This window comes from Rhinolophus sinicus, linkage group LG10, assembly GCF_036562045.2.
Source record: "Rhinolophus sinicus isolate RSC01 linkage group LG10, ASM3656204v1, whole genome shotgun sequence".
NCBI classification, from domain to species: Eukaryota; Metazoa; Chordata; class Mammalia; order Chiroptera; family Rhinolophidae; genus Rhinolophus; species Rhinolophus sinicus.
This window is the reverse complement of record NC_133759.1, coordinates 68839951-68855025: the sequence shown is the minus strand read 5'-3', so window position 1 is coordinate 68855025 and position 15075 is coordinate 68839951. Positions and strand designations below refer to the sequence as shown.

Below are 15075 nucleotides of genomic sequence, written 5' to 3'. Positions count from 1 at the left end.
AGAGCCTGGAAACTTCTTTCTGGGGCTCTGCCCCCACAGTATTGCTACCTCATTTTACAGATGTGAGACTGAGAACTAGGAAACGTGGTGACCTGCCTAAAGAAATAAGAATGGTTATGTATCAGATGCAGGAAGGGAACAGGTCTGAGTCCAAGGCCCCAGTTAAATGTGGCAAACTGCTTGGCCACTCTGTGCCTCAGTTTATCTGTAAAATGGGGACAGTGTAAAGCCAGCCTACGTGTTATTGGAGGATGAAATGAGTTAATACATCAAAGGGTGCTAGACTAGTGTCTGGCACATGTAAGTTCTCCCTAGGTATTAGCTATTGTGTTTTACCATTTCTTTCACGTAAGTCTCATAAAAAATAGCCACAAAAGACCTCCACCCACAGCAGTCCCGGGCATGCCCAGCTCCCTCCCCCGCGAAGCACGGCCGCTCAGGCCGGGCGGACAGGCCTCCTGACACAGCGGTGCGCAGCGCCTCCCGGGTGCCCACGCCCGGCCCCATCCCACCCTACACACTCCCCACTTACACCGAGGTGGGCGCTGGCACCGCCCACCGCTCCGAAGAGGCAAGGGAGCTTTTCAGCCCTAGACAGGCCGCCCTAGTGGACCCAGGATCATCACCCTCACCACTAGCCCCCCAAACGCAGCCAGCGGTCCCTGCAACCCCACGAGAACTACGACTCCCGGCATGCCCAGGGCCTGTCCTAACTGCACTTACCAGAGGGCGCCGCGGCTTGGCAACTTCCGGGAGGTCAGTACTCTCGCTTCGCGAACTAGAGCGCCTACTGTGCGAGCGGCGGCGGCCTTGCGAGGGAGGGTGCATGTGAGGATTAAGGCAGCTGGTCTCCGAGTGCTGGCTGCCCAAATCAGCTGGCAGACTTGTTTTGTTGGACAGGCCATATGATTTGAAAGAAACAAAACCTGAATTTAGACACCTTTAAGAGGCTCAGTGCGAAACTAGCTCCCACCAGCTTGTGATTATTTTTAAATATTTTAATGTGTGCCAAATAATATAATGTATGCATATAGGTACAGTTTAAAAATAAAACGAATACCCATATACCCAACACGCTGCTTACAAAAGAGAACTTGCCCAGAATTATAGAAGCCTTGTCCACAATGCTCCCATTCATTTTTCTAAATTGAGGTCAGTGTTCCCTTGCTTAGCTTGATGGGTATACTCTATATGTATGTGTCCCTAAACACTAGGTGTTTACCTTTGCAAGGTTTTTTATCTCTATACAAACAGAATCTGCTGTATGTTCTGTGATTAATGTGCTCAACATGAACCTAGATTCATCCAGCTTGACACATGCAAAGTTCATTCATTTTCACAGCTGTACAAGATTCCATTATTTATTCTGTTGAAGAAAGGATGTCCTAACCTATAGAAAAAACTTATGAGTTTATGTGAGCCAAAAAACTGAGGACGTACCTGGAAGAAAAATCTCAACAAATTGAGAAAATGCTCCAGAGAATGGCAATTTTGCAGTTCATTTTACACATTTAGAATCAAAGGAGAAAATGTAAGGAAGGTTACATAAAATCCATTGCTGGTAGATTAAGGTTGAGGAAAGCAAAGCAGGAAATCTTTAGAATTGGATAAAAAGCAAAATGTAGTGATATATACTTCTTTTACATTGGAGGGTACAGGATAGTTAAATATGCACACATACACACACATACAGACACACACAGGGTGCCAAAAAAATGTATACACATTTTAAGAAAGGAAAAAAACTATTAAAATTGTAATACTCAATATATACTAATACCAAATGAATACAAGTCATGTGTATACTTTTTTGGCACCACTGGGAGATTATATATATATCCAATAAGCACATAAAAAAATGCTCAATGTCATTCATTAGTCACTGGGAAATGAAAATCATAACCTCAATGAGATACCACTTCACACCTGTTAGGATGGCTATTATGAAAAAAATGGAAGATAACAAGTGTTGGCAAGGGTATGGAGGACGCCACATTGGAACTAGAACCGTTGTGCAGGTGCTGTGGAAAAGTTTGGCAGTGTGTTATAAAGTCAAATATTCACTTCTCATATGACTACGCAATCCCACTCTTAGGTAGTTACCCAAGAGAAATGAAAGCTAAGGTTCACACAAAAACATGTATGCAAATGTTTGTAGCAGCTTTATTCATAACCACCCAAACCTGGAAATAACCCAAATTTTCATCAAATGGAGAATGGATAAACAAACTGTGGTATATTTATATAATGGAACACCATTCGGAAATAAAAAGAGGTACAAAATATTTACACACAACATGGGTGAATCCAAATGCACTATGCTAAGATAAAAAACCAGACTCAAAAGCACAAACCATACTACGTACTGTGTGCTTGCATTTATATGACATTCTGTAAAAGACAAAACTATAGGAACAGTAATTGAAAGCAGGGAGCCGAACAAATACTTGTAGCCAGTTCATAGCAGCATTATTTACAATAGCTAAAGGTGGAAGCATCCCATATGTCCATTGGTGGATGAATGGATTAAAAAATGTGGTCTACACACACAATGGAATATTAAAAAGGAAGGAAATCCTGATACATGCTACAACAGTGGATGAAACTTGAGAACATTATGCTAAATAAGCCATACACAAAAGGACAATTACTATATGATTCCACTTGTAAGAACTACCCAAAGTAGTCAAATTCATGGAGACAGAAAGTAGAACAGAGGTTCCCAGGTGCTGTGGGGGGAGGGGGGGAGCAGGAATGGGGAGTTAGTATGTAATGAGTAGTTTCAGTTTGAGACATAGATTGTGGTGATAAACAACATTGTGAATATACTCAATGCCACTAAATTGTACATTTAAATGGTCAAAATGGTAAATTTTAAATTATATTTTACCACTTTTTCTTAAGTACATACAGATAAGAGAAGGCATCAGTGGGAAGGTAATGCTTCAGGGGAGAAGATTGTTAACAGAAAGATAGAGGGGTGGAAACCATGTGTCAAGGGGGAAAGCAGCAGGATGAGGAAATACAAGATCCTGCAGGAGAAAAAGAGAAAAGAAAAAGCCCCCCAAATGTTTCTGACCCCACAATTCTTCCTCACAACCTCCAAGTCATCTAGTCAAGAACTGATACTTTGCTACACAGGCAGAAGTAGCTGTACTTGAATTACAAACCTTGGATACAATTCCAAGCCTGTTGTGACACAAACCAGTTTGCAGGGGTTCTCAGAGGCCAAGTCTGGGGCAATTTCAGCATCAAAATAAATCATGATATTAGATCACAGTGCACTGAAAATAAGAAACCATGCTTCCAGAATCATAGAAAGAAACAGGGAGAAGACAAAACTCTCCCTTGAAGTAGAAAGCCAATTAATAAGTGTAAAGGAAATGACAGAATTATAAAATCTCCATTTGGAAACCATTATAATGATAATTGATTAAAGGAAGTGTCATCAATAGATATTATAACTAGTGGAGGAGAGTTCAACTAGTGTGGTTGTTCACGAGTCACCCCACATCTGTGAATGTGGATTATTTTGAGATAAAAGCAAGTGGGACCCTGTGGGCACAAGAGAAACTTCTGCCCCCATTTAACTACACAGCAGAATTTAAATTATGGGCCTTGCCTATAAGATTATCAGATATAACCCTTTTTGACATATTTATATGGCAGGGCAAACTACTAATTACTGAACAACTTGCTTTGTTTATTGTCCTGCCATGACCCTCCTCCCCCTGAAACCCCAGGCGCCTGACCTCAGCCTTAGTGCAAAGTGCCACACGTACCTCCTTTTTGCTCTGAATCTCTCATGTATACCAGGTCTGACTGTCACATGTATGTGGGGTTCCATGCACATAAAATTAAATTTGATTTTCTCTTGTCAGTCTGTCTCATGTCGATTTGATTATTCAACCAGCCAAAACAATCAGAGGAGGAAAGGGGGAAATATTCCCTTTCTCCACACTAGCAAAACTGTGTATGTGTACACTCAGAGGATTTCCTGTCAAGATACTAAGGATTACAAAGAGAAAAATATTCTGTTAACATTCCAAAACAATGGACTCTTGTAGGTACAGAAGTCAATCGTGACTTGTATTCATCTCGTTATGAAAAAAATCTCGTTATCAACATATATTGACTATTACAATTTTAATAGTTTTTTTCCTTTCTTAAAATGTGTATACATTTTTTTGTAATGATCATTAAGTCGTCAACAGATTTTCTTTGACTAATTTTATTCTCAAAGAGACTTATTAAAGAGAGAATGTACATTGCCATCGTATTACCCTTGATGTCCTGAATGTCATCAAAATGTCTTCCTTTCAGTATTTCATCTTTATCTTTGATGTCCATGATCTCTGGCTGTCCATGCCAGCTGGTTGAGAGCTCAGTTGGGCGTCTCCATGTGGCTTAGGATTCTTACAGAAGGGTATCTGATTTCTGAGAGGGAGTGACTCGCGAGCGAACATTCTAAGAAACCTACATACAAGTTGCAAATCTTATAACTCAGCTTTGGAAGTCATACAGCATTAATTCTGTTTTATTGGTCAAAAATGATTCACAGATTTGGCCCAGATTCAAGGGAAGAAAATACAGGGGTGTGACTAACAGGGCATGGTTCATTGGGGAACCATCTGGAGATTAGTTACCACATAAACACAAAGTCAGGATGGCGATTACCTCTGGGTGAGAGCGAGGATATGACTTGGGGAGGAGCAGAGCGTTCCTCAGCTTACTTGGTGCCTGAAGGAGGCTCCCCTGTCAGGAGTCTGCCCAGGCCAGCCTGAGTGATCCTTGTGAAGGCCAATGTGTATATCAGTAAAAGTAATTAAATCGATTTTTTTTGGCCCAACTCTATACTAGGCAATTTGAGGAAGAATAAAATTTAATTTCATGTGCAGAGATCTTAATGTCTCATAACCCTGGATGAAGTGAACATAAGATGGAATGACCTCTGCGATTGTGGCCAAGGGCCATCCCAAGGTCAGCATCCTGCAGGCCACTGTTGAATTTAAATGAGTCTTCTTTAAATGAGTCTCTTCATCAATTATGTGTGTTTGTGTGTGTGTGCGTGAAATTAAAAACAAGTGATTGAGAAGGTTTTCTAGTTACCTGTTGCTGTGTAAAACTCACCTCCATATTCTCTTCTTTGGTGATCTAGGGAGATGAATGGGAAGGGAAAGTGTACACTAGGAGTTGACAATTTTGTTAATGAGTCTCTTCATGAGAAAACATGTTTGATAATATACCAATGAGATAATAGCCCCAACCACCTGAAAATATAAATGGACACTTAATTTCTTTGAATATTGTAAACACAATGTCAGGCACATCAACTATATTAGAAAAGTTAAATTTTCCTTTTACAGGTTGCTCTGAAAATGGCCTAATTAAGAAACTATGACAATGCTGATGGTACCCACTTTGAGCACCTCTTGTAGTTACTATGACAATCTACATTTTTCTCTTTAATAAGTCTCTTTGAGAATAAAATTAGGCAAAGAAAATGTTTTACCATCAGCATAATTTTAAGTTTTTTCCTTTCTTAAAAATGTGTATACATTTTTGACACCCTCTGTATATACAGTATATACTTAATTTTGCAAAAAAACATTGTCCTATTAATGGAGTACTTTCAAATATTTGCTTTCATGAACAGTGCTGCTAAGACTATCTGTATACATGTCTCTTGGTGCTCACATGTAAACATTTATCTAGCACGTATGCGTAGAAGGGGCACTTCTCTACAACATGCACAAGCACAGCCATACAAGATGTCAATGATCTGTATCAATTTCTATCCCCACGAGCAGCATCTGAATGCGAGTTATTCCACAACTACTGCAGAACTATTGTCATCCATCTTAAATTTTGATCATCTGTACTTGTAAAATCATACCTGTTAGTTCTAATTTGCATTTTATAATGACTAATGAAGCATCTTTTCCTATTTTTGGAAATATGTATTTCTCCTGTGAAATAAGTAGCCATGTATTCAGACCACTTCTTTCTACTAGGTTGCCTTTAAAAAATATATTTGTACAAATTACTTAAATGTTTTAGATGATTAATTTGTTGGGCATATTGTGGAAAGATGTCCTTTTGTCTTGACTTCTCACTTCCTTTTGGTATATTTTCCTAAGTTCTTTAATGTGAGCAAATATATTAAAGATTTACATAGCTTAACTGTATCCTTTTTAAAAAGCCATTTCCTATGTTGAGGTCATAAAGTTATATATTCTTCCAAAAGTCAGATTTGCCTTTCATATATTCTTATGGTGAGAATAGGCATCCAATTGTTTTCTGTGAATGAACCATTTCTGTTTTTTGGAGCTATTATTGAATAATTTATTCTTTCCTCATACTTGTTCTGTCATGAATACTAACCTTTTATTTTACCATTTTTTTCCCCAGCAGGTTTTTGGTAAATACCCTTTTACCAGGTTAATGAAGGTCCTTTCTACTGGTGCTTGGTTAAGAGGCTCTAGAGGAAAAACTGATGGTTGCTAGTTGGGAGGGGGGTGGGGATGGAGGAGAAGGTCCTTACAAATTGGTAGTCACAATATTGCCACGGAGATATGAAAAACAGTTTGGGGAATATAATCAGTAATGTTGTAAAGATTTTGTAGGGTGTCAGATGGGCACTTGTCTTACTAGGGAGACCACTTCATTGATGGTGTAGATGCCTGATCACTGCACTGTACACCTAAAGTTGAAACTGAATAATATTGAATGTCAACTATTGTGTGTGTGTGTGTGTGTGTGTGTGTGTGTATAGTCACGGGATATGGAGTACAGCATAAGGAATATAGAGTTAGTGGAAATGTAACAGCTATGTACCATGTCAGGGGTAGACTGGGGGTGGGGGGGGTTATCACTTTGTGAGTTGTGTAAATATCTAACTATTACATTGTTTTGTACACCTGAAACTAATTTTAAAAAGAAGAGAGGCTTTAACATGAATGGGCACTATTTTGGTTGCTTTTTCTGCATTTAATGACATGAGCATATGGATTTCTGTCCTTTAATCTGTTAAAGTGGTGCACAGCATCTGTAGATTTTCTAATGTCAAGTAAATCATGCATCCCCATTAAAAAAAAAAAACCCTAATCATGATGTAACAGCTATGTACCATGTCAGGGGTAGACTGGGGGTGGGGGGGGTTATCACTTTGTGAGTTGTGTAAATATCTAACTATTACATTGTTTTGTACACCTGAAACTAATTTTAAAAAGAAGAGAGGCTTTAACATGAATGGGCACTATTTTGGTTGCTTTTTCTGCATTTAATGACATGAGCATATGGATTTCTGTCCTTTAATCTGTTAAAGTGGTGCACAGCATCTGTAGATTTTCTAATGTCAAGTAAATCATGCATCCCCATTAAAAAAAAAAAACCCTAATCATGATGTATTAAACTATGCTTAGGTACTTTTAGGTTACATTTGCTAATGCTTTATTTGGGATTTTTACATTTCCGTTTATGAATACTGGCCTGCAATTTTCTTGTGCTTCCTTCTGATTTTGGTACTGGGTTATATTAGAATCACTGTGCTTATACATCATTCCCTCTGAAGATTTTGCATAAGACTTCACTTACTTGTTACTGCAAGTTTGATAGACTTCATCTTAAAATTAACTGGGCCTAATATTTTGTGATTTTTATTTTTTTTGGTGATTTTAGGACTATCTATACTTGGGGAAAGCTAGGGTCTGAATGTTTGTGTCCCCTTGTAATTTATATGCTGAAATCCTAACCCCCAAGGCAATGGCATCAGGAGATGGAGCCTTTGGGAGGTGACTGTCATGAGGGTGGAGCCCTCATGAATGTGAGTAGTGTCCCTAAAAGAGGCCCACGAGACATCCCTAACCCCTTTCACCATTTGAGGACACAGCAAGAGGGCACTGGCTATGAACCTGGTAGAGGGCCCAAACCAGAACACAACCAGGCTGGGGCCTTGATCTTGGACTTCACAACCTTCAACGGTGTGAAATAAACTTCAGTTTATAAGCCACCCAGTCTGTGGTATTTTGTTATAGCAGCCCAAACAGACCAAGACAGGAGAGTTGTATTTTCCTAGAGATTTCCCCCAGAATTAGAGAATTTAAAAGAACGGTTGTGGGAAAGGGGGCATTGCAGATGGACTGTGTTCTTCACAAGTTTGAAACAATGAGACTTAATAGTCCCAGGAGGCAAAAGCTGAACTCAATGCTTGCTTTGCTTAGCCTTCACCCCAACAGTGCCTTCTCTGAATTTTTTTTTTTTTTAATGGGAATTTCAATCCTGTTTATAAACTACACAAAATGAGATGATGTTGTACAGTTTTAACTTTAGTCTTGACTTGTAAGATAACTGTTTTCGCTTGCTCAAATTATTTACATTTCAGAAATACTAAAATAGACTAAATAACTTGTTGAATAATAGTCCATTTTTTGAAGGAAGAAGCATCTGAACTTATAGCCTGAATTGTTTTAGTTGTTTTAGTTGCCTTCAGAATGTGGGCAGAGTGAGTACCATGTGAAGGGGGTGAGAGCAGATGTAGGGTAAAGTCACCTTGCTCACATTACCGCAGGGAGGATGGCTGCCCACATGTTCAGGAAACAGGCACAGCCTGGGAGGCTAAGAGCTGTGCTGCCTAAGGCTACATTGTAAGATAATTTTTAACAGCCTTTATCAATAAGTTAACTTGTAAAGGCAGCAGTTGTCTGAGTAATCTTTTACAACTTAATACAGCAAAGGTAACCACTTTATGAGAAAGACAAGTGAAATACCATGCATTTTGTGACTTACAGTGACTTTAGATCTGACTCAGCGGTTGAAACAAGTAGTCAGGGAGAAAACTCACAGGACTGTATACCTGCATAGTTTACTGAGTGATTTTCAAGTGAATGGCTTAGAAAGCAGAGGCTAAACCACCACCAAGTTTTAACAACCACAAAGTATAGAATTTGCATTTAAACTATTAAAAAACAAGTTTTAGTGACAGTGAGGTAGTTACAGGTCACTTGCTTACATTTCTTCTCCAAAACATTCTTCTTAGTACAACTGGCTTGCATAAATAACACTTAAATGTAATTTCAAAAAATAGATTCCCAGATTAATCTGAAGTCTAGATTTTATGGCTGCACTTTAACATATGTCAACATGCTTCCCAGTGGTGCTTATATAGGCTGGTGGATGTTATCACATCACCAGTAAGAAAAAAAAAAAAAAAAACACTTTTTGATCTTACAAATTCTCTAATTTAGTCAAATTCTCTATTTAACTTAAGAACATATAGGGAAAGATTTATAGCTTTCCTAATATTCCTAAGGTTACCCTGCACCATGAAGTCTCTGATGTTTGATGAGATCTAAATTCTGAAGTTTAACCCACAAATCACTCACTTTTTATCACTTTCTCCCCAGGATGAATTGATATTCAGCACGGACTTTGGTTGGAAGATTTTCCTCATGCCTTTCACTTACAGTTTTTCTCCAGTATGAGTCCTCTGATGATTAGTAAGGGATGAGCTTTGACTGAAAGCTTTCCCACATTCTTTACATTTATAAGGCTTTTCTCCTGTATGAATTCTTATATGTGTCATAAGGGACGAACTCTGTCTGAAGGCTTTCCCACATACTTTACAGTTAAAAGGTTTCTCCCCAGTATGAATCCTCTGGTGCTGAATCAGAGCTGAGCTTTGGTTGAAGGCCTTTTCACAGTCATTACATTTATAAGCTTTCTCTCCTGTGTGAATTTTTCGATGAGTATTAACTGCTGAGTGGGAACTGAAGGCTTTTCCACATTCTTTGCAATTATACGGTTTCTCTCCAGTATGGATTCTGTTGTGTATGTTAAGCCGTGAAATCCAGGAGAAAGCTTTCCCACATTCATTACATTTGTAGGGTTTTTCTCCAGTATGAATTCTTTGATGTTGTATAAGAGCTGAGCTTTGGCTAAAGGCTTTCCCACATTCTTTACATGCATAAGGTTTCTCACCTGTGTGAATTCTCTGATGTATAATAAGGGCTGAGTGGTAACTGAATACTTTCCCACACTCATTACAATTAAACGGTTTCTCTCCAGTATGTATTCTATAGTGTCTACTCAGCCGTGACATTGAAGTAAAGGCTTTCCCACACTGACTACATTCATACGGTTTCTCTCCAGTATGGATTCTATGATGCTGAATAAGAGATGAGCACTGGCTAAAGGCTCTTCCACATTCATTACACTTATAGGGCTTTTCTCCAGTGTGAATTCGCTGGTGATTGTTAAGGGATGAACTACCTTTAAATGTTTTTCCACAATCGTTACATTTATAGGGTCTCTCTCCAGTATGCATTCTCTGATGTCCAATGAGAGACGTCGTGAAACTGAAGGCTTTTCCACATTCACTACATATATAAGGTTTCTCTCCAGTATGAACTCTCAGGTGCTGAGTTAGGGATGAGCTTTGGCTGAAAGCTTTCCTACATTCCTTACATTTATAGAGCTTCTCTCCAGTGTGGATTCGCTGATGTTTACTCAAGGAAGAACTGTGGAGGAAGATTTTCCCACAGATGTTACATTTGTAACATTTTCGCACTGTATTGACTTCCAGTTGTTTAAATAGAATTGAATACTGCTGGGAATGGGGTTTCCTTCCTCTGGAAACAATTCTGGGTTTTCTAATAAGTGATGATTTTAAACTGAGATTTTTCTCCACACCTGCTAAGTTCCTCTCCTTCTTGTAGGTTTTTTTTATGGTAACTGAAACTTTCTTGAAAGGTATGTTCTTTCTGTCCTGTTGCTTCTCTAGCTTGTCCCCACTTATGTAGGTTTTCCCCAACTTGAAGTCAAAAGTACCATCACCTCTGAGTTTATTTATTATTTCCTGATACTCTTCTTCGGAAACTGTGGTTTCAAAGAAGCTCTCCCATCCTAAAAGAAACAAAACATGTAAGCTGCCCTTGCACTGGGAGTAAATAAAAGTAACATTAAAATACATAAGGCTTACTAACAAATATACCCATGGACTCTTAGGAAAGGATGGGAAAGGGCAAGAGAAAGCAGGATGAAGATATGCCTGGGTGGGAAGGGTCTGAAGCAGCCTATCCATAGGTGGGCTGAGGAGCTCAGAGGGAAGCCAGGCTTGACAGAGCAGTGGCGCTCAGATCAGCAGGGTGCATGGCATTTCTGAGCACAGAGGGCTATGTTGTTCCTCAGCTCCCTCTTCCATGTTAGCCACCAATGCACTGAAGGTAAACCCGAGACGTAACTAAAGAGGAGCTATGAATAAAAAGTGGAAGAGCTATTACCCCTAAAAAGCTGTCTGAAACACAGGGCATCAACAGTCTGTGGAGTTCATTCAAATAATGCTGGGATAGACTCACTCACTCCAAAAACATTTACTGAGTGCCCCCCCACTATGCACCATGCAAAGGTCAAGACTCAGGGTTACAGGGAACATGCTGGACAAGAGTCCAATTTTCACAAGGTTTACAACCTAGTAGGATACTGACAATGACCAAGTAAACAAATAAAGAAGTACCAGGAAGTGATGAGAACTGTAAAAAAACAAACCAAAACAAGGTGATACTGCATTTCTCCAAAAATCAGACCTAAAATAACCGGAAAATAAGCCCTAGCATGATTTCTCAGGATGACATCCCCTGAACATAAGCCCTAATGCATCTTTTGGAGCAACAATTAATATAAGACCTGGTCTTATTTTTGGGGAAACACGGTAGCAGTAAGATTAAGCAAGCTGATATTTTTAACTGGATGATGAGAAAATAAAATTAAACACGAGATTTAAATAACAAAGCTGGCCATGCAAAAATGTAGGTGTAAAGATGATTCAGGTAAAAAAAAAAAAACCCAGCTAACACCGAAGCCCTGAGGAGGAGTAAGTTCTGCATGTTTGAAGAACACCAAGAAGTCCAGCATGGCTTAAGCAAGAGGGAACACGGGAAGAGTGCTACAAGAGGAAGAGGTGGCAGGGGCCTATCATGTGGGGTCTTCTAAGATACAGGAAGGCATTTAGAATTTCTTTGAAGGATCACTGGGGGTTAGGAGGGACATGATGGTTGTTTAAAAAGGACTGCTATGGTTTTGGGACAAATGGACTGTAATTTGGAGGGGGCTGGAGAACAAGGGCAGATGCAGAGCAGCCAAATACTCCAAGATTTTGGAGGCTGCCAAAATCTTCCTGAATGGAGGTGATGGCGGTTTTTAGAGGCAAGGTAGTGGACGCCGGTACAGTTGGATTATTTTACAGGTAGAGATGACAAGAATCTTCACCTATGAACAGGGTGTACAGAGTACGTGAAAGAGAGGACTCAGGATGACACCTAGCTTCTGGCTTGGACAACTTGATGGAGACTGGTGCCATGTAATGACACGGGAAATACTAGGAGAAGAGTACATTCTTGAGACTAATTTTCTGTCCACTTTTCTGATCACTTAGGATACAGTGCAAGAAATGAATCACTGATTCAAAGGATATGAATGCATTTTATGAAAAGGCTTTTATTTTCTTAGCCAAAACGGAAATATACAATTGTAATAAAATTTCAGAACACTGTAACAGTGAAAATATAGTTCACCCGTAAACACATCATACAAGTATAATCACTGTTATAGGTCGAATTTAGCTCACCAGAATTTTTCTGTATATTAAAAAACACTCTTGCTTAAAAAATAAAAACAGGGAACTAAGCTTCTCCCTTCACCCTCCTCACTTAAAAAAATTATGGGCTTCTCTCCATGTCAATAAATGTAGGTTGACATTATCATTTTAGTAACTGTAATATTCCAATGTACAAACATATCATAATTTACTAAATCCTTTTGAGAGTCATTTAGCTTTCTTTCCCTCCAGTAACCCCTCATATTGTAACAAACAGTCTTTTACACCATCTTTGCAACTTTGCCTTAAGATAAATTTCCAAACCTACAACTGATTTTAATAAAGGCAGATAGTCCCCTAGAAAGACTGTAACAATCAAAATCCCACTAAAGATCCTGCTTATCACTCAGAGCAGTAGCAAAACACTGGACATGCATTTCTTAATTTCTGGTAATTTAATAATGAAAAAAACAGCATCTCATTTTTTAGTTTTGAATTCCATTGATTATAATGAGGTTGAACAGTTTTTCAAAGAGTCCTGTGTGAATTTTCAATTCATATTCCTTGCCTTTTTTAATCACAACACTCCTGTCTTTGTGGTGTAATTACTCTCTGGACCTTTTCTCGTTTTATCTTTATGTTATACATTTGTATTCTTTAGCCATAGCAGCAATATTAACAAGGAATACCTAGAAACTAAAATTTCCAAGACTGTTTAATAAAATATGGCTTACCAATACAATAGAGTTCTTTCAAAGAAGTAGGCCTCTATGTAATGAGGGTTGAATAATTGAAAGATATTCACAATTAAAAACAGGCTCGAGAACAATATGTATAATCAATCTCTCTGTTTCTCTCCTTTTTTGTGCATGTCTGTCTCTCTCATGCACAAACACACTCAAACAATATCCACAGTCTGAAAGGATAAACAATGAAATATCAGCAAAAGTTTATCACAGTTGGTAAAATTTAAAGTGAATCTCTTTTTATAGCTCCTTTTTTTTTTTCCAACAATACTACCTATACCTTATACAAATCAAAACAATTAATTTTTAAATGATTATAAAAGAATTAGAGTCAATTTGATACCAACGATTTCTTTGCCAACCAGAAAGCTCAGAGCCAAATCTGAAACTCACCCATGGCTACACATTGTTGTTACAACAGATACATTTATTTTCTAGGGTTCTGAATGAATTTCTATTTTATTAAATCATTATTCTTGCAGTCAGCTTCGTTGAATTATTGGTAGAATGTGGCAGAACATATGTAAGCATGTAGTAGGAAAAAAGATCCCTGGAATGAAAAAGACTTGGTTCTTTAAAGCAAAGGGCCCAGTGAGTACCAAACAACAATATTAAAAATAAAGAGGCTATCCTGTAAGATTCCACACAGAAGACAAGACAAAAAAAAAAAAAGTTTTCTATACGGGAAATAGAGGAAACAGAATCATGCTAATAGAGGACTTTTTATCAACAACACTCAGAGCCCAAAGACAGTGGAGCAAAATTTGGACAATTCTGAGGGAAAAAGTCTGATGCCAGAATTCTAGATCCAAAACATAATTCCCACAGGAGAGTTAAAAGAACTAATTTTGGTCAAGCACAAATACAGCACACATGAATCTTTCTGATAACATTACTGAAGAAAATATTCTAGTCAAACCGAAGGGGAAAATCTGAAGACAGAGTTCATGAAAGGAAATACAAGACTGAGCAGACACAGAAAGCCTGTCACCTGCCATTGAGAGGAATAAATGCTGGATAAGCAGCAAAACTCAAAAGAGAGATCCATTCTCTGGTGCCAGAAACAAAGACAAAATTCAAAGCAGAACAGAGAACAAGAGCTTATGATTCAGCAACCACAGGGGTTTTAGAGCTTAAGAGCGGTGTCCTGGCAACCAGCATTATCTTCAAAATTTTCACACAAAAGATTTAGAAAAATGGCATTATGAGTATCTGCAAACCTTCTTCCTACATGAGCTAACCATTACCATTTTGCTACCCCTGCTTTCTCTCTCCTGTGTAGTATATAAATACACCACAAGTTGTATATAAATATATGTATCTGCTTTTTCTTTTTAGCTTGACCATGTGTAGTAAATTGCAGACAAAAAAAGTCCAAGCAAAAATCCAATATGGAACAATGAGGGGTGCAGTTGGTGTTAAATGGTATGTGCAAACTACAAAAGAAAAATAATTTAAGAAAATAATCCAGTAAAAGCAAGAAAAAAGGGGAATATATGAATCACAAACCCTTACACACTACCTATCGCATTACATATTCTGCATTCAAATTATAAGGGACATATTACAAAACTGCAACCCATACTGGGAGAATCCAACTTTCCCTCCGAACCTGCTGTATCAAGTACTCAGAAAGGCAGGGTGAGGATACACCCTGCCCAGCACACCAGGAAAGGCCCTGGTCAGTGCCGGCGACAGCAGCCTCCCCGCTAATCAGTGACGCCCGGGCAGTCAGGC

General features: G+C 38.6%; 1 protein-coding gene across 14 annotated transcripts in view; it reads right to left on the bottom strand.

Moving 5' to 3' along the window:
* The window catches only part of LOC109439451 (zinc finger protein 879), a 75848-nt gene that overhangs the window by 55456 nt on the left and 5317 nt on the right, over positions 1–15075 (bottom strand). For 9 of the 14 annotated variants that reach the window (XM_074312155.1, XM_074312157.1, XM_074312149.1 and 6 more), the window contains one exon: positions 724–883. In XM_074312155.1, the coding sequence (XP_074168256.1) occupies positions 724–883 (160 nt within the window). Of the gene's footprint in view, positions 1–532; positions 681–723; positions 884–2143; positions 10903–13377; positions 13889–15075 lie in introns of those variants that run through there. The other 5 variants (XM_019719761.2, XM_019719763.2, XM_074312152.1 and 2 more) reach the window with 3 other exon arrangements.